Consider the following 27,936-nt stretch of genomic DNA (forward strand, 5'->3'; position numbering starts at 1 on the left):
AAAGTAACATTTCACAATTTCTCAAATGGAACATTTGTAAGAGGTTCTTAATTTTAAGCCTAATATTATGGAGTTTTGAAGCAATGAATAGATTTTCCTGTCACAACGTTTCTTAACAATAATGAGCAGTTGTGCTATGTAACTTTGTACATTTAATCAAGTACTAAGATACATTTGAGAAACTCATACTTTACTACATTTACGTATTTTAGAGGGAAATACTGCATTATTTACCCCTTTATATTACACTACACTACACTGGATATTAAAAGGTTGTAGAAACAAAACACATTATCAGCTTAACATAAAATAACATCAACTTTACTGGTCGCTTTATTTTATTTAAGTTTTATTTTGTCTGATGTTAAAAGATGTTTTAAAAAGCTGCCTAAAATAGATAAAGCCTAAGGCTACTTTACTTTTAAAAACAATCATATAAGATTAAAAATATGCACAAAATATACATCCACCAATAAATAATGCAGCAGACTATTATCTACAATCCAACATGAATACATTGTATGACATATAACCTTACAGATCAAACTATGCAACATAATATAAAGTTACTCCACCTCCACCAGCTGCTTAGGCTGTAAATGCAACACTATTTATAATCTAATAAAGTACTATATAAGCATTCTGCATAATGACTCATTTTAATGTACAATTTGCTGATAATACTTGTGTACTTTTACTCAAGTAAAGATATCGCAGGACTTTTGTAACAGAGTATGTTTACACTGTGTTAGTACTTTTTAAAGAATGAAAAGTATGAGGGTACTTCATTCAACAGTAATAGTTAATCAATAAATCCTGCAATAATCTCCTTCAATGGGGAGGGCTCAGTGTATTATTACACATATTTAATTCACGAATGTATTTGAAAATGGTCACTTTTTTATGTATTATTATTCAGTGATTTTCTCTTCATTAGCAGCCACTCACTTAAATCTGACCTTCCACGGTGTGCAGTTATATCTCCACCGTGTCACCCTCATCACCTGCTCCTGCATGAAAAACAGGAAACAGACACATTCAATGTTCATGTTTTCGTTTCCATGCGACATGCTGTTTATTATCATAAGCCAACATGAAGCAATATCCGTCTCAATAAAACGACTAATTGATCATTTCCCACTACTCTGCCTGGTTTTCTTTTAACCTCCAGTGAAAAAATGTGAATTACAGCACTGCGTGGTGGACATGCGCGGAGCTGCAGCGAATATGGCGGCTTGCATCTGATAGAAAGTGAGGATTCTCCCATCAAAATACAAAAAGGTAGGTACGGTTCATGTCTCATTATTACTCTCGCGTGCTGCCGGTTTCTCTCTCGCTTGCGATGAAAAGCGGTGACGTTTCCTGCTGTTTGTCCCTGCAGGGATACACAGCAGAGCGTGTTTATACTGGTTTCTGTTCAGGCGGAGAGCTCGGTGCGTACAGTAGCTACGTTGAACTCTGCAGATTTCCCCTTTGCTTTTTGTTTACTGGATTCCTGCAGAGGGTTACACTGCATCTAAGAAGACGTTTATAATCCTGCAGACTTGTTGTATCACCCTCGTTGTTGTACCGTAACGTTAGTGGTGTTTAGCTCTGTATAATAACCACTGTCCCGCCCACTAACTGTGATCATAACGCTAATGAAAAATGCGTCACAGACTTTTCTTCAAATGCTATATCATCTTCTGGTGATTCAGTGTTTCCCCTCCGAACCTCAAGAGTAAATCACTGAAGTTTGTTTCTGTTCTTGGTCAGAAAAGAACAAAAACCAGGGGAAATGTTTTTGGTAAGTCATATGTATTTTAATTCACTATCCTACCAAGAGAAAATAAATACATTATTTATCATCCACACGTGCAACATGAAGCCACAGAGGTGTGGTGTAACCTACATTTCGGTATCAAGAAAACTGTTTATATCAAACATATTCTGTAATAAAAGTTTTATTTTTGGATATGAAACCATTTTTTAAGTCACCACCATGGAGGTGACGCCCTGCAGCGGCTCACACCCCTCAACCTCCCGCCAGTAATGTGATCCTTTTACCCTCCGGTCTCCAAACTGAGCCGCCTGACAGAGAAAACACCAGGCGAGGCTGTGACTATGGCTTTCAGACTGGATTGCAAGGTTGATCTTACTGTTGTAAAAAAAAAAGAAGCTGGTCGATTAATCAATCAGCTCTATTTTGGCAGTCGATTATCATTTTGGCCTAAATTATTTATCGGGCAAGAATTTGCTCTTAAATTTGATGACTGAAATGTTTTTTAGTCCTTTTTAAAGCAGGAATGCCAAATATTACCTACCTACCTTTTAGTTGTTATTGATTCAATTAATCAATGAATGTTTTAATCTATACGTTTTTTTTTTTACAATTTCCCAAAGCCAAAAGTGACTAATTTAAAGCCACAATATATCCAGTTTACATTCACATAAAACAAAGAAATGCAACAAAAAAGAATTGGAGAGGCTAGAACCAGCAAATATGTGCCACTTTGGTGATTAATGTTTTATCGATTAGCAAAAAAGTTGTCAATTAATTTTCTGTCAATTTTCAGTTCTAGAGTTGCTTTCTTCGTCTTGTGTGATGGTGAACTGAATATTTTTGGTTTTGAACTTGTTAGTCAGACAAAATAAGTAATTTGAAGACATCTAAACTAAGTCAACTTTATTTTGGGTATTTTGACTCCTTATCTCAAATCTAGGTCAATAATAATTGTTTTACTTTCTTTAAGTCGTACAAAAACATCCACTAATTCTGCATGGTTAAAATTAACATCTTCATTTCTTGACCGCATCTCAAATGTCAGAATTTGCTGATTTTCTCACGTAAACTGAATGTTTTTAAACTTTTAGTTTTGGCTGGTCGTACGGTACGAGGAATCTAAAGCGGTCACCTTGATCACCGCGGACTCTGGGATATTAATTGATTTGATTCATTAATAAATTAAAAGTATATAGATAAAAGTAATAAATTGATTATTGATTTGAAATAACGTGATGAAGTAACAGTATTTCTGTGAGCATCAAATATCCAAAAAGTAAAATGCCCTCGTAATGCAGTCTAAATATGTGTATTTCATTATTGTTTTCAAATTTGGCACCATTACAACAAAACATCTTTGAGTTTAAAGTATAACATTTTACGCAAATATATTTCTCACAGTATAAAAACTACCATCAGTCACACTTTGACAGCTCCTCCTGTCAAGAAAAAGTTACAACCTCTCCTGAAACCAGGTCACAGGTCGTTTTTCAGATCTTCTCACTGTTCACGTTTGTGAACATTACACTAATCCCATATAAGTGGGTGCCTTAGTGGAAATGGGGGTTGTAAAATTAAGTGCTTCCTGGTCTGCTGGGTGTTTTTTGTGTGACCCTCTTGAGCAAAAGAGGCAGACCCGTGCAAACACTGAGCCAGTCTGCAGCTGAGTGAAGAGCAGAGCTGGAATCCTTTTCATGTCGACCCGCAGACGTCCGCATCCACACGTCTTAATGGCTTTTTATGGCAGCTTGGAATCTTTATGGCTTCTTCTGACTCAATAGGATTCACTGCAGGGACAGAAGGATCTTCAGAGGGGGGGACAGCCACAATACATTGCAGATGCTAAGTTTTTTAAACACAAGTAAAAGGAGACATTGTCTGGCTTCTGGAGGGATTTTAACCTTTGAATTTCTGCATTTCATTTGAAGTCTATCATATTTTTGGATGCTCTGGTACCTTGGATTATTTTTCTGCTTCATGTTTGAGCTATCACTATGTATGGACTTTGCAGGGAGTGGGACTATGCTCAGAGTTTTTGTGAACCTGGATGTTTGGGCCAGACTTTCAGCATAAACAATGTGGTAACAACTTTATTTTATGAATAATTTGTGCAGTGCATCTGGAGTTATGTTAGTCTGTAGCAAAGCATCTAACTCATGGACTTTTGACACCACAATTTCAAATCAGCATGAGTGCAGTGTGATTATTTATTAAGCACAATGAATAGGTTTAGATGTTTTTATTGGGATTTAATGCATCCTTCGTGACTGTTGTAGTCAAAGTTTCAGTAAATTATTATCTGTGTGTATATCAAGTTACTAATAACAGATTAGATATCACAGGATTATGGTAATGCAATCAGAATAATTTTAAGAACTGACAACTACAGAATGAAACCTGTAAAAACCCTTTGATTGTGAGATTATCTTCTTTTATTGTTACTGTCAACAAATCCAATGAAAATACAACAATATCTTAGTCTTTCCAGCACTGTGCCCGGAGCCTATTCATTCATACTGCAGACATAAATCTTTTTAAAAATGTGTTACAAATATCAAGCGTTGTTTTTAAAAGCAAGCTAATGTGATTTTCCTAAACATCTGAGTACTTTGAGCAAACGTTACTCCAACAGGAATAAATAGTGCATTTGTTGGGGACTATTTTCAGTTTTGCATTAATAAACTGAATATTTAAAGTAGCAGGACGGTGTATGTGCGATTGACTCAAAATAAACTACAGTGAGTGTGTTCATGGTAGAAGGAACATTGTGTTTTTAATAGGCTAGTTTTTGGACAACAAACTTGGCTTTGACTACACAGACAACACTTGTTAATTGGATAAAAAAAATGTGTTTGGTACATTTATTTGTATAGCACCTTTCAACAACACTCACAGTGCTTCAGAAAAGACATAAAAGGAATTAAAATAGCATATAAAAGTAACGCAAGAAAATGACAAAAGACAGTTAAATAGGACTTAAAAGAGTCAAATTAATTAGACGATAACAATAAGCTAAAATAGAATAAGACTGACTAAACAGGAGAATATAAATTCCAGTGCAGTGGGATATATGAATAAGTGGTCCCAAATTTAATTTCATAAAATACAGTGGCAAACAGAAAAAGAAAAAAAGAACTGAAATTTTGAGCACTTTCCCAGGAGTTTGTTCCAGATATGTGCTGCATAAAAATGTGTCCGTGTGATGTTTTAACTGTGTGAGCAGACGTGTCCCTGACCACTGGAGAGGTCTGGATGATTTATAATGGAGAAGCAGATCAGAAATGTATTTTTGGCGCTAAACCATTTAGTGCTTTTTAAACCAATAGTAGTGTTTTAAAATCAATTATTTGAAACACAGGAAACCGATGCAATGTAAGTGGGGAATGAATGTTGCATGTAAGTTTAAAATCTCTTAATTTTGATGGGGTATGTATCAAAGACCTAAACAACCTGTCATCATTTTACTTGCATTGCTGTGAAACATCACCCTCAAAAACTCCTCTGTGTCTGTGCAGCCAGCAACCTGTCTGACTCCAGCTCCTCTGCAGCCGCACGTTTAACTTCGGTCATCATGGGCCGAACACCACACAGAGGTAAGCATTCACGGTGTTTTTAAAAAAAGTACTCGACTCCAACACCAATTTAATCATGAAACAAACACAGAAAGATAAAAATGCTCACTGACTCATAATTAGAATTTTTGGGATTTGTTTTTTCTCAGAACTATTTAAATCGCAGGTTTGATGCCTTCATTCTCACAGTAATTACAGTCTGCATGTCAGCAGCTCCCTCATTCAGATGAGCAGTTCAATCATCTTTTGATTTCAGATCAAAAAGAGGAGAAAGAGAGACAAAGCAGCATCACAGCAGGATCCCCCCTCGACAAATCTAATGGTTGGCAACTCTGATCTCTGGCTTTTTCCTCTTCATTGATCACTCTTTCATTGACGCTCTTACACTTAAATAGCTTTTTAAGATTTTGCCACTTCTGTGTCAGTACTTCAATGACCTATTTTGTCTTTTCTCAGTCATTTCTGCGGTGGGTTATTGAAAGCACTCAAATCCCATGTTAAGCTGTGTTTTCAGAAGATTTAAACAAGTACTTGAAAAGCAGTTCCCCCAGATTTTTACAAAGATTACCTTCATCTCTCTACAAACTTGTTTTTCCACATTTCTTTTAAAATTCCTGAACGGTGCAATTTAACAACTGGGGTATAAACAAGGATAACATGGCCATGTGCCACTCGAGCTGCAATCTATTACATCCAAACAATTATTTTAAGTTTCTAAATTTATTTGAATAATTCTGAGTTTAGTTCAATGAGGTTTTGGTTACTGCTTTGTGGCTAAAGGCCTATACTTTAAAATGTATTGAAAAAAATGCAATATTTCTATTGATGAAACTTTTTCAATAGCTTCTATGTAAAAAATATCAAGTGTAGTAATATTTGTTGGTATTGAGTTTGAGTTACATTACATGGAAGCTGTTGGAAAAACAAATAATGCATTTTCAATAAAAACTAATGTTATAAAATAGACTTGCACTAAATCTAATCGAATAAGAAGAGACGTGTAGTTTGTGTCCAGAAGTGGTGGAAATGCAAATAAGTACATTTACTGTACATACATTTTTTATTTAAGTATTTTGATTGTATACTACTGTAGACATCTACTCTATCTCGGATGGAAATATTGTACTTTTTACTACACTACATGTATTTGACATTTTACTTGTTTTTTATGTATAGCCTATATAGATACATTTATACTTATGCATATCTGTTACAGCAGTCAAATGCTCAAGTTAACCATGTTCAGCTTGTTTTACCTGTACATCTATTTCTGTGTGTACATTAAGCAGCAACAAAAAACTGGAGTCAAATTCCTCCTGTCCACATACATGGCCAATAAAGCTGATTATAATCTTTCAATAATCACCCGTTTGTTTTTGCTGTTAGAACCGTTCAGTTGGGAAGACTATCTGAGAGAAACGTCCTCCACTGCAGCGTCGCCTACGTGCTTCAAACAGGTAACGAGCAGATTATTAAGATGCATTTGTCGGGTCAAATTTCATTCATTGCCCTTATGTTGTTTTGCTTAAATGTTTTTATTATTGTTAAATACAGTCTGCCACCACAAGCATGTTCTTTCTGATGTTTTGTAAATGAGGGTCGTTTAATTAAAAGTCGTTGTTGAAGTACTTTCTCTATCTTTCTTATTGCTAACAAAAACCAAAAGCATAAAAATAGATCCAACTGACAATGGTTGATATTCAGTATGTCCTCCGTGTCATAGAGCTCCATTGTTGTCCAAAAACGATTAAAAACACTTCAATAAGCCACACCGTTGTAGTGAGTGACGTGTTTTTTCATTATGATGAACATGGAAGTTTATTTTTAGATATAGTAAAATAAACCGGTGCTGGCTGAAAATAGTCCCACACAAATAGTCTCTTTACTCCTGTACAGCTTTTTTAGGAAATAATTTAGTTTTATTTGTGACACATATTAAAGAACTTAGGTCTTCAGTAGGAACAAATGGGCCGAGTGTGACAGAAGAAGAATATTGCCAGCTTTATTATTTATTTTCTGTAAATTAATTTGAAGTCCCAGTGTGCGTAATATAACAATGTACTGTGTTTATTGTGTTGTCTTAAATTGAACCCCTGAAATTAAATCACAGTTCCAAATTTGATCATATTAGACTACATTTTGATGTGTGACTCTGTGTGTCCCTCTGCAGTCCAGAATCCCCCCCTCCAATGACTTTAAAGCAGGGATGAAACTTGAGGCACGGGACCCTCGAAACTCTAACTCTGTGTGCATCGCAACGGTGATGGGCATGATGGGTACTCGTCTACGCTTGCGTCTAGATGGAAGTGACAACACCAACGACTTCTGGAGACTGGTCGACTCGTTAGACATCCAACCAATAGGAACCTGCGAGAGGAACGGAGACATGCTGCAGCCACCGCTGGGTGAGTGTCTTTAAACTAGTATTTGTCTTTAAGACATTAAAGAGTATGCACGTGACGTCAACGTAGGCGTAAGTCACTGCGGTTCCGCCCTCTGAGAGGCTGTGTTCCAAATCACATACTTTTTCTTTGTACTTTTAGTATGTACTGCATGCAGTATGCATACAATTGGGACATACTTTGCCATAAGTACCTTGACATCTTGCTCATATATCCCCTGCGCAAAGGATTGTGGCTCAGAACAGCCAGAAAAGCATGCTGGCTTGTATACTGCAAAATGCGACTGGAAGCAGTAGTAGGACATCCTGGTATTTTTGGTATACTGCATTTGACATACTTTGTATTGGGACAAATATTTTTCTGGCATACTAAATAAAAAGTATTAAGTATAAATAAGTATTGTAGTAATGGTATTGGAATGCACACATATGTCCTGGCCTGCAAAGACCGCGAAGGCTACTGTCCTGCGCAGGCTGCAGCCCATGAATTGAGACACAGCCACAGCCAGAGCGTCAGTTAAAAGCATCCGGATCTTCTGGCGCTCTTCCACATCTATGGGCCCATAGAGCAAGCGCACTAGCGTTTCCTTTAGCCCTGCCTCCCAGCCGCTCACAGCTGCTGTGTCTCGTGCTCATTCTCATGACAGAGGAAGGAAAATAACTCTGGATTTGGCTATTAGTGCATTTTTACAACTATTAGAACCTAATTATTTAAATCAGGGCTATTTAAGTGTTTATACTGGGAAGTTGATTTACCTCAAAAACAGATTTCCAATATCCCAATCTTCCCAATATAAGTCTATTGAGGATAGTCTGCATTATAACTCACAAGGTTCACAGACAAAACTATTGTTGTTTGCTAGTCAAGTTTTCACTACAGGTAAAACACGCTAACTTATTATTAGCATAAGCCTATAGCATTTTACATTGACTAAATTAGCCTAGCTGCTAGCGGATTTATCCTCTTCTTGTAGCTTAATAAATAATTATTTATTTACACACTGCTGGATTGTTTCAGTCATTGCATTTCCCGGCAGAACAGCATGATTGACTTTCAGCCTGAATCCTCGTCTTTCCAGCCTAAACAATGTTGGAACAGAGCAGCTAAAACTGCGTGGCAAGAGAAACAAGACGGTTGTGATTCCTGGCCTCATGTCAATTTCCATGGACCGCTGGTTAAAGCCCCTACACACTCACACTCAGACACACTCACACTCAGACATGCTTTCACTGATTAGATCCCTTTCCAGGACTGTGTTGGGTAGAGACGGACCCATAGGACTGACCTTTTTGACATGTCAAAGCAGGAATAGCACAGGTAAATAATCAAATGAACGGTGGCTGAACGGCTTCAGTTTCAGGATATTGTAGATTACATAGGCTACTGGCTCAGTGTCGCTCTGGCTTACTGGGACAGTTGAATAGAACAGAGCCATCGTTAATGTTTTTAGTAACAACTGTGATTTTCTTACTATGACAAGCCAGTGTGAAAAAGGCCTCTCTCCCAGAGTCTACTATTTATTGTGTTGCACCTGTTAGGGTAGTACAACTTACACATTTATAATTTGAATGAGTACATGGACATCCTGTTGTTCTCAGCATGGTGAGGCCCAATTTCAACCTGAACATAGTGTAGACCTTTGATCTTCTCGGTCTGGTGTTGTGCTAATTTACGGCTGCTTTCCCAGTTTAGAGAAAGAGTTAATAATTTTGCTGTGTAAGCAGAATCCTCAACAAATACCAAACAAATCAAAGTACTTCATCACACCAATTCAAAATCCTGTATAAATCCAGTACTGCCATAAGGAGCTTATTGACAGGCACCACCACGACCTCTGTCTGCATTTTTATAAATCTGACCTTGTGTTCCAGGTTTCAGGATGAATGCCTCCTCGTGGCCTATGTTCCTCCTGCGGACGCTGAGTGGGGCAGAGATGGCTCCTGCCTCTGCTTTTAAAAAGGTAATGGCAACTGGAAGAAATACTGAAGCCTGATCAAACTTTGAAGTTGTCAACAATGAGTTGACAGATCTTTCCAAGTGTCTTAGTGCCCTCACAGTCAACGTTAAGGACTCCAGCTTTTAAATTAATTAAATAAAATGCATTACACAACATTTGAATCAAGTAATACAAGTGGATTATTGTCTATATGCTTGGGACCGTAATTAAAAAAAACTATAAATATTTACTTAAAAATATGACATTTTATAGAGTAGATTGAACTTTGAACAAGTATTTATTGCTGCTCAAAGTAGAGAAAACAGTGTTTTGTTTCAATAAAATATGATTAAACTTGTGTTTATGAATCTGTGAGCATGTTCAAATCCATGCCGGATACAGTAAGACATTTTGTGATTGTACAGTATTCATTTGCTTGTTTGTGTGTGTGTGTGTGTGTGTGTGTGTGTGTGTGTGTGTGTGTGTGTGTGTGTGTGTGTGTGTGTGTGTGTGTGTGTGTGTGTGTGTGTGTGTGTGTGTGTGTGTGTTTAGGAACCAGCCAACCCGGTTAAAAACTACTTCCAGCCTGGTATGAAGCTGGAGGCGGTGGACAGGAAGAACCCCTACCTGATTTGTCCCGCCACAGTGGGAGAGGTCAGAGGTCAGGAGATTTTCGTCATGTTTGATGGCTGGCGAGGGGCCTTTGACTATTGGTGCCCTTTCAACTCCAGAGACATCTTCCCCGTGGGCTGGTGTGCCCTGACAAAACACAGTTTACAGCCTCCTGGAAATTTCTGTAAGTGCTTTTATTGTTATTTTCATTCATTGTGGTTTGTAAAAAGTTCCATCTGGAAATTTGATATGTTTTTTATGCAATTTTGTGTCTCAATGACAATAGATGATAGAACTTGTATTGCAGCCAAAGGTTTCCACTATAAAGTCTATGTATGTTGGATCACCATGATGCATACATTTGCATCCAAATAAAGAATAACTTTTAGATCCATATTAATTCATTAACTGTGTGTTATGCAAAAACCTAATTGATGTTCTGATTAGCTAAACAAAACATGATGTGTTATAAAAGGACAATACCTACCGCTTATTGACTGAGACTAAGGTTCATCTAAAATTCAGAATATGGTTTAATCCCACTTAATCCCAAGATTTATGGTTATCATCCTAACAGTCAGAAGAGGAACAAGTATGACATGCAGGCCAACAGTAGTTTGTTGCACAGACTAACTTGGTTGTTTTTGTTTTGATGGAAGACAGCTGTTATACCTCAGATCTTCAAATAACATTATCCAATTGCCACCACTAGAGAGCAGCAGAGCACACCTTCTGGTGCGTGCGCTTCATCATTACAGGCTGAGAACTGAGTTGTGTAAACTCTGGAACTGACAGCTCACCATATTCGTAGAGTTTTTTTCTTTCATGGTTGATTGTTCGTTGCTCTCACTTCTCCTTAATCTTTCCCGATACCGGGTGTCATATTTCTCGGTTGCAGAATTGAGCCATTATCTAGACAGAGAGGCCTTGTTCGGAGCTTCTTGAGTCCGTCTAGATTTTGCTGAGACTTTACATCATAAACTCAAACTGTTTGTCAGAATTTGCTTCCTTTTTAGCATTTGACTGAATCTATGTCAAACTTTGACCAGTGGTGGAAGAAGTATTTAGATATTTCACTGAAGTTAAAGTAGCAACACCACAATGTAAAAATAATATAAATAACATAATAAATATAAATTCAAGTACCAAAAGTAAAAGTATACTCATTATTCAGAATGGCCCATTTCAGAATGAGATGTATATGATATTGTTGGATTATAATTATTATTATTATGAACATAACATAACATAACATGTAGCCTTATTTCGGCAGACAACAGCAGCCTCATGAGCAGAATAGCTCATTATTGCTAACAAATGTTAAATATTGTTGGAAATCTCATAGAAAGAAAAACGTTTTTGGTTAATTTCACATATTTATTTTTGGGTACAATAATGGCTTGGTAATTATTAAATGTAATCATGTAGTATCATGAAATAATGGCATAATGGGGTGAAGTGTAATTGCCTTGCAAAATGTTAGTTCCTGTAATTCTTGCAATTGGATAAATACTTATTGTGTAACATCCTGTGGGTAATTATGCAGTATTTATTTCAGTGAGTATGAAGCAGTAACATAGCAGAATATACTGAAGTCTTCAAGCTTTGTAGACATTTGACTGTTTTTGTTTTACTGTTAGAAATAACCAAGTCAGTTTTGGAATGTTGAAGTCAGATTTAAATTTTTATCAATGAATTTGTTTTTTTTCCTTCCGCTCTGTGTTGAGCTGGTCGTCTTTGTTGGTGGTGTTCTGACCCGCAGCTCTGACCTCCACATTGAGTCTGCAGAGGTTCCCTTAAGATTCAGCAAGCTTGCTTGAATAGATTCCAGTTTCTGATCTTTTTCTCAAATATCAATCTGCTTTACATAACCACAGGCTGTTTTTCAATGTGCGATTGTTTGGGCTGTATTTGGCTCCATTTTGCACCTTTGAAAGATGTAATAAAGTATCTTGGCATTTGGAGCCAAACAGCAATCACTGATTTTCTCACGGAGATACAGCTTTTAGTCATGTCGGCCCAGAAAGTTCAGTTTATGATCCTCTGAATGGTTTTGCTTGTTTGCTTGTGTCATGTAATTAAACCGAGAACTGCCTCAGTTTTCTTTAGGGACTTCTTATATGTCCTGTTTTTCTTTCTAAAGAAATGACGTATGTAGGATGTGACTTACTGTAGTAACATTTGGTTTCAATAGTTTATTTGGACAAACTAAATGGATGCTCATTCATTAAAAATGTCCTTTTATATCTCTTCGAGTGTAGCTTAATGTAGACGGAGAGCAGCCTGTCTTCATAAGACAGGCACAGGAGAAACGTGTCACTAGAAACGTCACAATTAATCAAATCAAAGGATTACATTTCCATGTTACATTATTTTAGTTCTGTTTATTTTAAAATAGTATTTTCTTATTAACCATAGATGTTAATGATTAATCTTTCCGTTTTGTTGACAAGCAGCTAATAGAAAGGTTGTAACTCTAATTGTTAAAAAACAAACAGATGCTTGTCAGATTAATAACATGTACTTTATCAGTTACCCACACAATTTAAAATAATTAACATGCACATTATTTTAATGTGATGCTTTGTTTATTTTTTCACATTTAAATTGCCTTTTTGAAATGCTGAAATCAATAATAATTGAATAATTGATTATTGATTTGTTATATTTGAATACCTTAAAGGCTTTTAGAAAAAGTGGCTATATTTATATATACATATTTATTATTGTCTTTAAAAAGAATCCTATATTACCCATATAGTTGGTCTTTATTTCAAAGAAACATACAATTATTTAGAAATTATTTATTTACCGGTGGTTTTGCCTGGTAAGCCCCATCAAGCTTGGAAACCTATTTTGCAAGGGACACCTCGCCAAGATGGCAGCATAAAAAGATGTAGACAAAACAATAACAACAATACTAAAAACAGAAAACAATACTAAAGATACCTAAAATAGACAGGAAAATGCTAAATTAAGAGTAAAATTTCCAAACTAGGTGATAAAAACAATGTCCAGTATTCTGTCTTTAGAAACTTTCCTGATTCTGACTGTCAAAAGAAGTTCTGCCTGTGACATTAAGAAGCCACAGCAGCTCAGCTCTGCTACAGCTCTGCACTGCAGTAAGACACATGCTACACTGACACAGACACAAGACGTGCTGGTGCTGCCATCATCCTAAGTGACATGGTAAAGCAGTAACCTCTCAGTTTACCTATTTCTATGTATGTTTATGTTAAATGTATTTGTTTTATTTATTTATATGTAGTAACTAATTTGCATGAGTTTCTGATTGTGCCATTTCAGTTCACTGTGACATTTGGCAAAACATATATAAGATATGAGCTGTTTAAATGATTGTAAAAATCTGGTGTGAAAATATTATTATTCAAATGATTTAAGTGTTTTAAGTTTTCTAACCATTTAAAGATTTAGCAAATGGGCAGATTTGTCTGAGGCCCCTTCAGATAACAAAAAAACAATACACCACCTTCTTCTGCATGTTTTTATATACTCCTAATTCTTACATGGACCCCATGCGGACCCTGAACCTCACTTAGACAAAACATTCACGGTACGTGTCTGCGCAATTAGAGCTCCAATTGATATTATTAAAGTGTGAAGGCAGCACTGAACTATTAATTATCAATCAGGATGTAATTATATGGTGATTACACTCAGCAGTTACAGGAGTATGTCACCATATGATTTGCACTAATGCTGAAGCTTAATGTTCAAGGTTTATCTATTTAGTTTCTTTGGCTGATATTTAGATGTTTTACATCCATCAAAATCACTTTGATAAATGGCCCTGGAGTGGATCTGTTGATTCTGAAATATTCTTTAGCAGGTGCAGTCAAGCTTTCAGCCTTCATCCAGTGTGTTTGTATCGATACACCAGAGAGACGTTAATGTCTGCTTCGGATGCAGTAGTTCCATACGAGACTGCCTGGACGACAAAATACTAATCCTTGTTTGTTAAGGGAGCCTGATGCAACATCCTTATATCCACATCTAGAGCTCACCAGGGGCCAGTTTCACAGAGATATTTTAGAGTGGTCTGTATCTGCATTTGCTGTTAGATAAGTCTAAAGACTGGTTTCATAAAAATAAAGATTGACTCAGACTACTTTAATCCTAAAAGGTTAGCTGCCCTATCCCCAGTCAGACCTATGTTTCTATGGTAACAATCAGTGACACCCGCTGACCAGTGTCACCCGATGACAAAAAAGGAGAGGAAAACGTGGTAATTTGTGGTTGTCTAACACATTTTTGCCTGAGCGATAAGGAAGGAAAGACTGCTTAGAGAGCCCAGTATTCTGTTTTTAGAAACTTTCCAGAGTCTGACTGTCAGAAGAAGTTCTGCCTGTGACATTAAGGAGCCACAGCAGCTCAGCTCTGCTACAGCTCTGCACTGCACTAAGATTGTATACTATTGGAAGACGTATCTTTTTACAGTCTTCGTTGAATTTTCCCAGTAAAATCTCCTGATAAGTGTTGAATATTCTTCTTCTGGAGTGAACGGAGCCGAGCCGTTTGACATGCTTACTCAGCCAGCCATGTTTGCAAGTTTAAAAAAACAGTTTGATTTACCCATAATTCTCAAAAATGAGTTGTACTTAAAGGAGACATACTTTGCAAATGTTCAGGTTTATTCTTATATTTTGGGTTTCTGCTAGAACATGCTTCATATTAAAAAAGCTCATCATTATTCGTATACTGTCTGTCTGAATATACCTGTTGTCCCCCCCTATACCTGTTGTGCACCGTTTTAGTGCTTGTCTCTTTAAACCCCCTCCAGATAAAGCTCAGTATGCTCTGATGGGCTTGAGAGAAAAATATAGTGCACCTTATTATTAGCAAGGTTGTCTTATTTCACAGTTTGTGGGTTGGTAGGCTCTCCAGATACCTACATGTATTAGTGGGTTTTGAATATTAGGCCCCCTTTAAGTCCAGAACTACAAAGCTTTATGCAGTAGATTCATTTATATGTCTGTCTGTTTGACCATTAGTTCAATCTAAGCCGTAGTCAAAGTCTTTGTGAAGCCAGCCCCTGGTCTGTGCTTGCAGAGAGACTTAGCACAGATTTACTCTTTGTGTGTGAGTGCAGTTTGAAGGGGAAAAAAACAGGATAATGATAATCACCAGAGAGCTATGTTTGTATGGTAGTAAGTGAATAAGTAGGGCTTGGTTGAGGTGTTAATGAGCTGATATACAGGAGCTCTACATGTGAGTGGAGGAGTGAGAGACTGTAATTACTACTACATTTAAAATGTCTTATTATCTTTCATCTAAATTGTCCGGTTGTGACCCTGTTACTCATTTTTTGTAAGAAGTTACAGAGGATGCCAAGATTGGGTGTCTAATATTTTTTTCCCTTTTGTGTACAGTACATCATCATGCAACATAGTTTTTTGTTTTACATTTTGTGTGATATGTCTTTGTCTTTGCTTGTCGGTATTTAACTGGGTCAGAATGCAAAATAGTGCTATCTGAATAATGCATAGAATAATAGAGCATGTCTGTATTTGAGCAGATACAGACACATGGTAGTTGTTTAAGTCTATTCAAGGCTACATTAAATTACATTTTGTCATATTTTATATTGTGGAACACAATTCTACTCTGGTATTAGTATTAAAAAAAATAATAATATCAGTGCAGTCTTTAAAACATATATCACGTGTATAAATGTATTGGTGCCTTTTGATGTAACTTTCAAGATCTTCTTTTATTTTGAAATTCTCAGCCATCAGTGTGATTTGACCAAACAAATCATTATCCCTGGCTGGCAAAAGTAGATTTGAAGATACATTGTGAATGCAAGAATAGAGTCAAATAATGATATATTTATAAACAATATCTCATTAGGAAAGACCATGCTGCACACACTCAAATAGTTTTTTCCTTGAATCTGCAACATTAACGCTCCCGCTTGTCCGTTCAGAAGCAGATTAAGATATCTTTGACTGAAGGGACTTTTCCCATGCAGGCTTCCTCTGACTGCTCTGCTCCACATTGTTCCAGAGCCTGGGTGATATCCGACTGGGCTACTGTTTCCTGACTCTGGACCTGACCATCTTTCATCAGGGAATGTCTGAATAGGCTAGGGTTACATTGGGGGGGCACCTCCTTCTGGGTCGTGAGAGTGTGTGTGCGTGCGTATGTGTGTGTGTTGAGGGAAAGGTTGCTTATGTGTTCACCAACTCCCGGAGTTTGCCCCTTTTCACCCGTTTCAATCGGGACCCTTCTGATCCAGTTTAACCTTTTACCTCCCCCCATCCCCCATCCGCTATTGGAGCCCCATCGTTAACCCCTCTCCTTCGTCATATCCCCCTCCCCCAGACGCTTTCTGAGAAGCAGGTGACTGATGTAGACTGTCGATATGGCCTACAGATAACATGAATAAAGGGCTCAACTCCCCCCCCTCCCTCCTCACCACCCAACACTACTCTTCCCTCCCTTATTCTACCCCTCCCTAGCCCCTATGCAAATCTAACCCCCCCCCCCCCCCCCCCCCCCCTTCCTCATGCTCATTCATTGGCAGGGAAGCTTTGCAGCGGCTTCAACCAGCAGCAGAAGCAGCAGCAGCGTGGGCTTTGTTGTGGACTATTGCCGGGAGAAAAGAGAGGGGAGAGACACAGAGACAACTGAGAAAGCAGCTGATAGAAAGACAGAACATAGACAATGAAGTGCAGATGAGGAAAGTATTTTAGAGGAAGTGAAGAAGAGGAGAACATAGTCAGAGAGGGGAAACAGATCAACACCAGCTAAAAGAGAGTTTCCTCTAAGAGAGAACCAGGAAGCAACTGTACTGAGTGACTAGTATTGTTACGGACATTACTACTACTATCACCACCACTACCTCCATTACTACTACTACAACAAAAGCCACAACTGTAGCAGTGGAGTTTTACATTTTATGCGGGGATTTCCTGGTGAGTTTGATATGTTTAACAAGATGTTTCTTTTTGCTCCTTTTCATAAAAAAACTTTTATATTTTCAGTGTTTAGTCTGGATTGTGTTTAAAATGATGTTTTATGATGACATATAAATGCAGTATATTGAAGTGAAGTGAAGGCACATTTATGTAGCAATAACATTTCTCATAATACACATTTTCTGTGGAAGTACCTTTTTTTTTTATAATGTGAAACATATGTTTCCACTAGAACTTCCCTCAAAAGTAACGAATCAACATATATGAAAACTGCACAAATTCAAACTAATTCATTCAATGATCCGCTCAATTCAGCAAGTGGTAGTAGTTAGGAAATTATTGCTGGTTCAAATTTGATCATTTCTGTCCCTAAGTAGCTAATAGAAAAAATGATTTGCCAAAAAACATAACTTTTCTCCATATTTTTTAGTTATTGTGTAGGTACAACATAAAACGATAAGTGAAAGATAAATCTGCTGTTCACATGAATGTTGCATGTCTTCTCACATGTGTAGCAGCCTCCTACTCTGGTGTTAATGATTAAAGCTGCAGTTTGACACTGTTTTCTTTGTTTAGCATGAAGACTTTTGGAGTGACTTGCATTCATTCAAATTCTTTGTAAGAGACTAGTGCCTTTTGCTAGTACAATCGGGATAACAGTTTGCAGTTTTAGCCGTATTGTTGCTGTATTCGTGTTTGGAGCTCCATGTGTTTTTGATCATGTGTTTTTTTTAATGGGGAAAACATCAGGAGTTACTTTGCAAAAGGCTCAGGCTAGGATTAGTGGATATCAAATATTTTCAATAACATTTTATGCACTTTTTATTACGTGAACTTATACGGTCAGTACAGTGGTGAACATCCACTCAAGTCACAGTAGAACAGCAGTGATTTTATTTTTGAAAGAGTGTTGAAGTTGACTTTGTGCAGGAAAACGTCGTTATGTTTATACTTTGCGCCTTGAAGCTATTTAAGTTACTTCCTCCTCTCTTCTGTCTGCAAACAGACACACACACACCTGAATCTGCAGTTCATGAGTTTTCGTACTGCTTCAGATTTACTCAAAGGAACTGCTGTGTGGGTGTGTGTGTGTGTGTGTGTGTGTGTGTGTGTGCTCAGCATGAGGGGGTGGTTGTAATTAGATGAGAGGCAACTCTGTGGATCCCCTCCCCCCACCCCCCAGACAGCAGACACACTTCTTAGCGACCCCGTTCTCATGCGTGCATGTACGCTCACACACTCTCGCATACACTCGTTTCCTTGGGCTGTGTCTTAGACGGGTCAATGGGTCGAGTTGGAATTTTATAGTCCTGATCAGTACCATGTGTCTGTTTGTTGCACCATATGCATGCTATGATGCCATGCTTAACATCTTTTGCAGCTTTTTCTGAGGACTAATAATTGTTTGTTTATCTGAATGTTGCAGATTTAGATTTGTACAATTTCATACACTTGTTTACCTTTAAAGATTTTACTTATTTTAGCCAGTTTACTGCAACTCACATTTTACATCAGATCCAGCCATTGTACAAACCATGCTGCTGTGTTTTAGAAATGCAAATGCATCTTTTCTACAACACCAGGCAGCTATTGGTTACTATTGATTTTCATACAGTACATAAATGATTGGGACCCAAGGGCTACTAGTAACAAGATAAATATATATTTATATATATATATATATATATATATATACATACATAAAAATCAAAAACTATATAGCATACACAGATTTGTTAAATGAACATTTATTTCCAACATTTTTACAGTAATGTTTTTAAATAGCAATAATAATAATAATAATGATAATAACACATTTTACTATGAATAAATAATACTAGACATTTGCTGGTTCCATCTTCTTAAATGTGAAGATTTGTTGCTTTTCACTGCTTTATACAATTTCAAATGTTTAACTTTTGATTTGAAAAAAACAAGCAATTTGAAAGGTTTATGCAAGGATAAGCATATTTTATTGGCCCAACTATTAATCAAGAAAGTGATAGATTGGCAAACAAACTTAAATAGCAGCACAGATTCTGTATCTTTACCCTTTTACAAGCAGCCTTCCAGTTGCGGCTCAGTTATCTCGTCTGTGCAGCCAAACATTGTTAAACGGACAGCATTTAAAATTAGAATTCAAGTGGAAAAGTTTTCCAAATGTAGGACTGTATTTCGGGGAAATAGTTTATAAAATGATACACAAGACATTTATAATATATCCATTTGATGAAATAGTGCAGCCATAAAATTCAGTCTTAGATTTGAATATTTCTCCCAGTGTAAATATCATATTGCTTTGATGAAGAGCTTGAACTAGTGGAAACAGAATATATATGATGCTGTCAGACCGTGTGGAATGAAATGTTTTTATAAGCCGATTTTCTCTGAAAGTTGTAGTGAAAAATGCAGAGGTGATTAGTCTTTTTTTTATCAATGAGATGATAAACTAATAAACGGCAGAATATGACATTAATCACCAGTGTAGAAATGGCACATGTTGCTTTGGTGGCTGTCACATTACGTGAATGGATTAGATATTCCTTTTTACAACAGGGAAAGATCAGAGAAGGCCCCCAACTCAGAATTCCCATGGCATATTTAAACCCGCTGATACTGATTGGTACCATGCAAACAATTTTTGATCTGCCTTTGTAGGGCTTATGGCTTCGTCCTCGGTGAATAAGCGTGCCTCTGTGCGTGCAGGTTGGTATTTCTGTTCCTCTGCTCTGTGAGCATGCTTTGTGTGACCGCTCCTGGTGAGCGAGTGAGACCTCGCCCTCTGAAACAAAACACTGCTCTATATACGCCTACTTTCACTCATTTCCCAATTAAGCAGCTTTCAGGGTGCACCGGCTGGCCCCTTGGAGAATACTGCAAACCTTCCACAGTGTCTCCATATCGCCTCAGTCAAGAAGGCTCTAATGAATGCCTCTGCCCCATGAGAGCCTCCACGTGCACTCTCAGGCCCCTGCTCTCACCAAGCAATACGTTTGTATTGAAATACGAGATGGTTATCTTTCTCTTTTCCTCAATTTCTTTCTTTCACACATCCGCTATGATGATATGCTCAGGGTTAATGAAGACAGAAGGGGGTGGTGGTGCTACTGCTTTTCTTTCTTTGTAACAATAGCTATTTTCCTCTTTCGCACTTCATTGTCACTGTTCTTCTATTTCAACACCTAAGCTGATTGACATCTTGCAATTACATTTCTTTCTTGCCGAAATACTTTTACGTTGGAGGTTGTCTGTGATCCATAGAAAGCATGTTGCTGGATCTTTTTTGCAGTATTTTTATTTCATTTTATTTGGATAGTGGACAGTAGTAGGGAGAGGGATGGCACACACCAAAGCTACACTTAGAGCTCGGCCATCATGACAACATGATCAGCGTCCCAGAATCCCCGTGGATGTGCCAGGATGATTTTAAAACCAGTGTACTGTACGCTAGGCTGATATTATCCATTTGTAGCTTATCTAAGATACAGTTCCTATAAAAAGTACTCGTCCACCTTGGGAAGTTTTCAAATATGACAACTTTCATGCAAAAAATATGTTGCTACTGTTAATATATTGTGCACTCCAGTATAACGGTATATGTGTGTAAGTCAGGTGATGAGTAATAAGAAATTGCAGTACAGTGCCAAATTCATGTTGTGAAAAGGCAATTTTGAAGGACATCTATCTGTTGACATACATAATGGTGTGAAAAAGCAGTAGCTTGCATCACTTGGACAGAAACTTAGCAGCAGCAGCAGTAAGTAAGTGATAGATTAATACATAAAGATTATTTAGTAAAGGGCTAATTCATAATACAGGTGTGCTCTCACCAAACATTACTTTGTTTAATGTTTATTATATCTCAGTATAATTGATCGTAGTTAAAAAATGTTTTTAAGTGTTATATGCTGCATTGAGTCCTATGTTACCTATCTGAACTCAAACATATTGTATGGTATTCTTTCTAGTAAGTTTACTGATGACTCTATTGACCTACTATAATTGTTCCCCCCCCCCCCATCAGTACACATCTTGGTCACGTCTCTTAATTCAAATTCAAAGAATCCAGATAACAAATATTATGTAATGCTATGTGTTTATGTTACAGTTAAAAAACAAACAATATTAGCTGATATATTGTTGCCAGATTATTAAACTCCCAAATTGACATCAGCCCCAAGAATCTAATATATTGAGCTGTATGTGGAAAATCTTATCTTATCATCTTATCATCATAATCACTGTTTGTGTTGTGTGGATGGAAGCAGAAGGTCTAAGGAATCGTCAAGCAGGCGGGTCTCTGGGGGTTTGTGACTTTTGACTCTGATTTCAGCATCGGCAGGGGCTAAATACAAAGGACCTGCCAATCTCAGAGGACTCTGGAAAATCAAAACAAATCTCCTCTGCAGGAGGACTCAGTTTTTCATTTCCCCTTTGTCTTTCTTCACAAATGTCTTCTTGACATTTACATTTACAAAAATGTTTGGAAAATTTGGGCAAACCCTGAATACTGTCTTAAGGGTCTAAATGTGACATTTATAATAAAGCACACCATGCCTCGCCTCTAGGACGTACAGCAAAGTTGATCCTCTGCATATGTCTTTGTTTGAAGCCTCTGTATGTGGACAGAGGGAAAATCTTGTTTTTGTTAGTGCAACACAGTGTAGCATGTAGATTGCAAGAACAAAAACATTATCTTTTTTTAATCTTTCCATTTCTTTCTGTCTCTCTTTCTCCCTCCCATATCCCATTTTGTCCAGTTACCCTCCCTGGTGCATTCCTTGCTCCCGGTTCTTCAACCTCAGCCTCCCTGACGACACGTCGCTCCTCTTCAAACTCCTCCTGCTCCTCCATGCAGACCTCATACCGACTGCCCAACCCCTTGCCACCCCTCCCTGTGCGCAAGGGTGTCCGAGGTCGCCGTCCCAAATCCCAGACTATTGCTTTGTTGAAGGCAGCGGCCGAGGCTGCGGCGGCAGCAGCAGTAAATGGAGCATCACAGAGCCCTGCCAGAACGAGCTCTGAGGCCCCCAGACCACACAAGAAGAGAGGGCCCAAGCCGTGGAACAAGGTGAGACGTCAGAAGAGTTGTAATCTGTTATGCTGCGGTTTAGAGACCCTGTCATTTTATGTTTATAAGTTATATGGCAGATTTTGATAGAGGAGACAAGGTCAGAGGTGGACCGTTTAAGGGAGGCAAGAGTTTGAGGATGTTTTAATAACGAAAAACTGCTTTGCTTTAAAAGCTGCCGAATGTGCTACAGTGCAGTTTGTGTGTAGTCGTGAAAGAGTTCAAATACTCCTTTAATAAATCAGTGACTAACCTTTGTAGGTTACATAGAGTTAATGAGAAAGGGTTTGTTTGTGTTTTGCTCCAGAGGAAGCCGGGGGTGGTGAAATCCTTGGGGGCACCAGCAGTTACAGTTCCACCTCCAGAGACCAGGCTGATCCCCGGACACGTCTCAGTAGACAACAACCATAGCAACAGCTCAAATGTAGTTTGCACAGGTAAATTGGATAACAGATACAACTGAGCCAGATACATGAATGTGTACTCATGTATATATGTTCAGTATCAGCCACTCTGTGGTTGTGAACACTAGCTTGATTTAAAATTCAACAAAGAATGGCAACAGTGTTTAGATTGGTTTATTTATAGCCAATGTTTTCCCTCTCTTTGTGTCATTCTAGTGTGTGTCTATGTGAACAAGCACGGAGACAATGGCCCGCATCTTGACAGAAAACTAGTGCAGCAGCTCCCGGACCACTTCGGCCCGGCTCCAGTCAACGCAGTGCTTCAGCAGGCTGTTCAGGCCTGCGTGGACTGTACGTACCAGCCCTCTGTGATGCTGTCGTTCCTACAGAGTCAGTCCCACACAGGAGGAGAGGTCATCAGAGGTAAATGCAGTGAACACCACAGGATAATCCCTCTGAAAGAAACTGTAGGTAAACAAGCTGACGTCTTCAAGTTGCTTGATCTGTCTGACTGACAGCGCACAACTTGTCTGTTGTCAATACGAAATGATATTAGAGATAAAAGAAGCCAAACCTAAAACATTGGAGAAGCAAATTAGCAAATGTTGGGCATTTTGGTTGAAAAACGATCATACTGTTTGAAAAATTAGTAGGTAAATCGAAACATTGTTTCAACACCACTCCAGTGGAAGTTAGAGCCACATATACATATTGTTAAAGGAATAATGCACTGTAGCTTAAGGCCCTGTCACACAGCTCCGTATGCAAGAAACATGTCAGCGTCCAACCTTTCCACAGCAGTGTTGTAGCTGACGTATACATAACGAATACATAACAAATTATTATAAGTATTTCGAACCTATTGATAGCGTATCACTTACTTATTTAAAACGTATCAGAGCGTCTGGCCAACGCAGCTGGAAAAGTGCTGTTTGGTTCACGTCATGCTGATGCTGGAGAATGGCTAGAATGCACTCTTGTCGCAGCCTCTCAGCATCCTCCATGCTCTCTAATGCTGGGTTGTATGCGTTATGCATTTATTGGGTATTCGTCTGATACATTTTGTATAAGTAAGTGATACTCTATCAACAGGTTAGACATGCGTATCTGTATGCGTTAAATTTTCCGATCCGATGAAAAGTTGGACGTATTTGGACTCTGACAAATTTTCATATACGCCGGCATACGTTGTTTCTGCCGTACAGATATGTGTGACAGGGCCTTTAGCTTAGTATAAAGATGTAGAAAACAGCTAGCATGGCTCTGTTGAAAGGTAACAAAGACATCTGCTCACCAGCACCTCTAAAGCTCATAAATTCCACATTTTATATCTTGTTTCTTTAATCTTTACAAAATTCAAAGTGTATACATTTTATGTTGCCGTGTTACAATGGGCTTTGTTTTGGACTACTTCTTAGCCGTTGGCAGTAACTTCTATTCTTCTCTATTCAAGAATCCAGGTCAAGATATAGTCCGAATTGTCAATTACACTTTTGTGCAGATTATACAAATGAGATATACCATGTTAACATGCCAGCTTTAAAGGTGCTGGTAGGCAGATTTCTTTGTTACTTTTGGACATAACCAGGCCAGCTGTTTCCAGTCTTTATGCTAAGCTAATAACCAGCTGCTTGCAGTAGCTTCATATTTGCCGTAAAGACATGAGTGTCTATCTTATCATCTAACTCCTGGCAAGGAAGCGAGTGTTGAACTATTCCTTTAAAAAGTCACTTCTTGAAAAGCAGTGCTCGATAAATTTTAATGTATTCCTAATGCCATGAAGCCTGGATAGGCAATCAGACAGGTGAAATTGGTTTAAGCACTCTCTCATGGGTCATGCATGTTGCATGTGTGTTTGTGTGAGGAAAAAGAGAGGATGAATAAAAGACAGCGCCTGTGGCAGCAGCTGATGTGAGCACTGTGTCTGTAATCAGAAATGACATGTGCGTCTAACCAGGTTTGGGATGCTGGGAAAGGATCTCCCTTGGGGGTCCGGATTGAGAAAGCTATGGGTGAGGTTGGGTGAGGAGAGGGGGAGGGATTAATTTGCGGATTTGTGCAGGCTTGGCTTGGATGGGAAGGAGGTGGGGTTGTAGTGTAGTGTGGGATATGCTGAAAATGGTGGGTTTGTGTTTATGAAGGGAGGGTGGTAACCCTAAACCATCTGCTGTTTTCCTTAAGCTGTGATGTAGACAGTGTGTGTGTGCGTGTGTGTGTGTGTGTGTGTGTGTGTGTGTGTGTGTGTGTGTGTGTGTGTGTGAGCACACCGACTAATAGGTGTTTGTGTTGTACCCACCAGTGCGGTCTGAGCATGGTATCCGCTACGTGAAGCTGCCCTCTGCCTCCAGTACGTCGTCTGTGCTGCGGTTCCTGGAGAACATGTGCCAACATCTGGAGAGTGACAGTTTGTTCAGCTCGCAGCCGTTCAGCCCCTTCAACAACAACACACGCTTCTACAACAGGACCAAGTCAGGTGGGCAACAAATTTAGGGAATTGTGCAACCTTATCAGAGATAGTATGTGTTGTAAGAGCTTTTTCTGCTCCTGAGTCTTCCCACAGCACTAACAGTATCTCTCTCTCCCTTGCTTGAAACAGAACCACTGTCCCACCCTGAGAACGGCCTGTCCAAAGAAGACTCCACAAAAGATCTCGCTCCCGGCACCCGCCCCCTTCACACCGCATCGGACTACAGAGTAACAAAGAAGGAGCGGCCATATTACCCTGGACACACGCACACGCCGCCACCCCTACGACGCGTTAACTCCAACCCGACTGAACTTGGCCAGATGTGTCCACCCAGACGAGTTGAGGGTAGAGTAACTGTTAAATATGCACACACACATCTAATTTTTGTTTAAAATGTATTTATGAACTATGAAACAATCAATTTTACACTGGAATATAACCGTAGGTTTGTATCCTAAGATTGCATTTTTTATTATGCCCCTCTGCTCGTAACTTTGGACATTCAAGAGCAAGATGGTGATTCCCTTCCCTAACAGTTCATTGCTCAATTGTTGAGGTTCAAATACAAACAATCCTTACTAATTAACATGGGACTCCCCCCACTTTTGTTTTAATTTGGCCTAATTTTATTACAAAATAAAATAATTAGCAGAACATATAATATTAGTATTATATCATAAAGGCATTCGTTTGATTTGGTTTTCCTTCTCTTACAATGACACTCTACAGCGGCCAGCTCAACAACAGACCCAGACCACTTGAAACAGGACAAGGATGTTTCAGGCATCGACGCCTCTTCCTGGTCTGTTGATGATGTCATGCAGTTTGTCCAAGAGGCTGACCCCCAAACTCTCGGTCCGCACGTCGAACTGTTCAGGAAACATGTGAGTGTTTCATGTATATAAGCTGTCTTTTTTGTTCTGTTTAAAGGTCAACAGACAACACTGGCTTTCATTTTCTGTTCTGTATCATGCGATCACTTTGTTAAATAAACTCACTGAGCTGATCACTGATTCAATTGTTCTGAGAGCTAGTGTTTGTGACGTTTCCTCCTGCTGACATTGCACTCCTCTCTCTGCAGGAGATTGACGGCAAAGCTCTGATGCTGCTGCGCAGTGATGTCATTATGAAGTACATGGGACTGAAGCTGGGCCCGGCGCTTAAACTCTGTCATCACATCGAGAAGCTGAAACAGACCAAACAATAGAGGATGAAGGCGCTCTCCTTTTTCTACAGGGATGAAGTGTATACCCACCTGACCTAGGGTCGTAGCTACCAATGAGGACACTGAGGTCAAGTCCTCGTATTTTTGTTTTGTGTATTTGGAGGCTGCAGGGAGTTTACAAGTACAAACCTACACATGATGGTCATTCCCAGATTTAAAAGATTCCTGTCCTTTTTTTTTTTGGACAAAGACCATAAATCAACTTAACAGAGTGGGCACAACTGAAATTATTTCTCATTTTGGAAGAAAACCTTGAAAATCCATTCCTGAAGAGTTAGTTCTCTTTTATTTGTGTCTGGAAGACTTTCAAGCCGAACAGTTACAACTTGAGCTGATGTGGCTTCATGATTGTATTATGATTGGACAGTCATGCTATCAAACATGCACAGGAGATATAGGCCTACAATGACTGGAGTACTGAACGTGTTGACATAAATAAAGAGAAGGCCATGAACTGTTTAGTTTGAGTGTTGTAAAGAACAATAGTGTTCTTGAGAGGCACATGGTGGGGAAACTGTTTTGTATAAAGTCATGCGAAAAGTTTTTTTGATATTATTTTGTACTGTAACAAAGCGTAAGTGTAATCAAATGTTTTCCTTGCCTGAAATAGTTTTTGCGTGCCCCATCAGATAACTACCTATATGACGATGCTGTGTCTGAATAATTATTTACGTCTCAACGTATTTATCTGTTTTCCAATGGCAGAGATACTCATTTTCTGAACATTTCAGAACCATTTTCGAACCAAATCATGTGTGTTGTATTTCACACTGTTGCTCTCCTTTAGTGGTCATGAGTTGATACTTTACTTGAAACCGTCTTGCTTTAATGTGAAACTCAGGTTTAGTAGGAGTTGTTTCTTAAAAGATGTTTTACATAATTAGCATTTTGCGTTCATTACTACGACATAGAGGAACTGCACAATAACCAAGTATGTACATTTTCTATGCCATCTGTCACTCCGCAGCCTTTCATGTGTGTATATACGACTTTTTACTGTAATTTGGACAAAAAAATGTTTGATGAATATGTTTGATATGCATTCACACAATTAAACATTTGTTTACATCATCTAAATGTTTGAGACCCCAGCACAAGGCCACCATGGTAGCTACTAACACACTTTTTATTATTATACCCCTTAAAACAAAGGAATTCCCATTTGTAACGGATCATCATAACAAATCATCATTAGCTGCATATGGTGATGAGTTATGACCAAATCGACCAGAGCTTTTTATTATTTTTTAGGCCTGAATAGGAAAGATCATTCAGTGATCCATGAGAAAGAAAGTTCAGAAAAAAGTCCTAAAAAAAGAATTTAATTTTGTGTAGCATAAAAAAGACTCTTGACTCTTCAGGGGGTTACGGCCGGTCTCAAGGTTGTGAACTGCTGGCCAAGTCAGTCGAATTGATTCCACAGTGGAGACAAGGAGAGAAATAATAAAGACATGGAATAAAATACATGAACACAAAATGCTGAAGAAAAAAAATTCAAAAGCACTGGCAGAGGATCATGTCCTTTTAGTTTTGGTGTGTGTGTG

General features: G+C 38.4%; 1 protein-coding gene across 1 annotated transcript; it reads left to right on the forward strand.

Moving 5' to 3' along the window:
* The first annotated feature begins 1,207 nt into the window (after positions 1-1,207).
* scml2 (Scm polycomb group protein like 2) lies at positions 1,208-27,463 on the forward strand. Its single transcript, XM_029454502.1, has 14 exons — positions 1,208-1,281; positions 5,278-5,355; positions 5,591-5,656; positions 6,721-6,791; positions 7,505-7,739; positions 9,608-9,696; positions 10,225-10,468; positions 21,986-22,296; positions 22,604-22,733; positions 22,917-23,123; positions 25,000-25,173; positions 25,297-25,512; positions 25,897-26,051; positions 26,249-27,463. Exons 2-14 carry the CDS (start codon positions 5,334-5,336, stop codon positions 26,372-26,374), a joined length of 2,046 nt encoding a protein of 681 aa, XP_029310362.1. The 5' UTR covers positions 1,208-1,281; positions 5,278-5,333; the 3' UTR covers positions 26,375-27,463.
* The last annotated feature ends 473 nt before the right edge of the window (positions 27,464-27,936 follow it).

Source organism: Cottoperca gobio, chromosome 3, assembly GCF_900634415.1.
Source record: "Cottoperca gobio chromosome 3, fCotGob3.1, whole genome shotgun sequence".
In the NCBI taxonomy this organism is placed as follows: domain Eukaryota; kingdom Metazoa; phylum Chordata; class Actinopteri; order Perciformes; family Bovichtidae; genus Cottoperca; species Cottoperca gobio.

Bases quoted from the DNA above. Each gene is read 5' to 3' on its own strand.
- scml2 (XM_029454502.1), top strand. From the start codon at position 5,334: ATGGGCCGAACACCACACAGAG. The intron at 10,469-21,985 runs GTAAGTGCTTTT...CATTTTGTCCAG, and splicing joins ACAGCCTCCTGGAAATTTCT to TTACCCTCCCTGGTGCATTC. The intron at 25,174-25,296 runs GTGGGCAACAAA...TGCTTGAAACAG, and splicing joins CTACAACAGGACCAAGTCAG to AACCACTGTCCCACCCTGAG.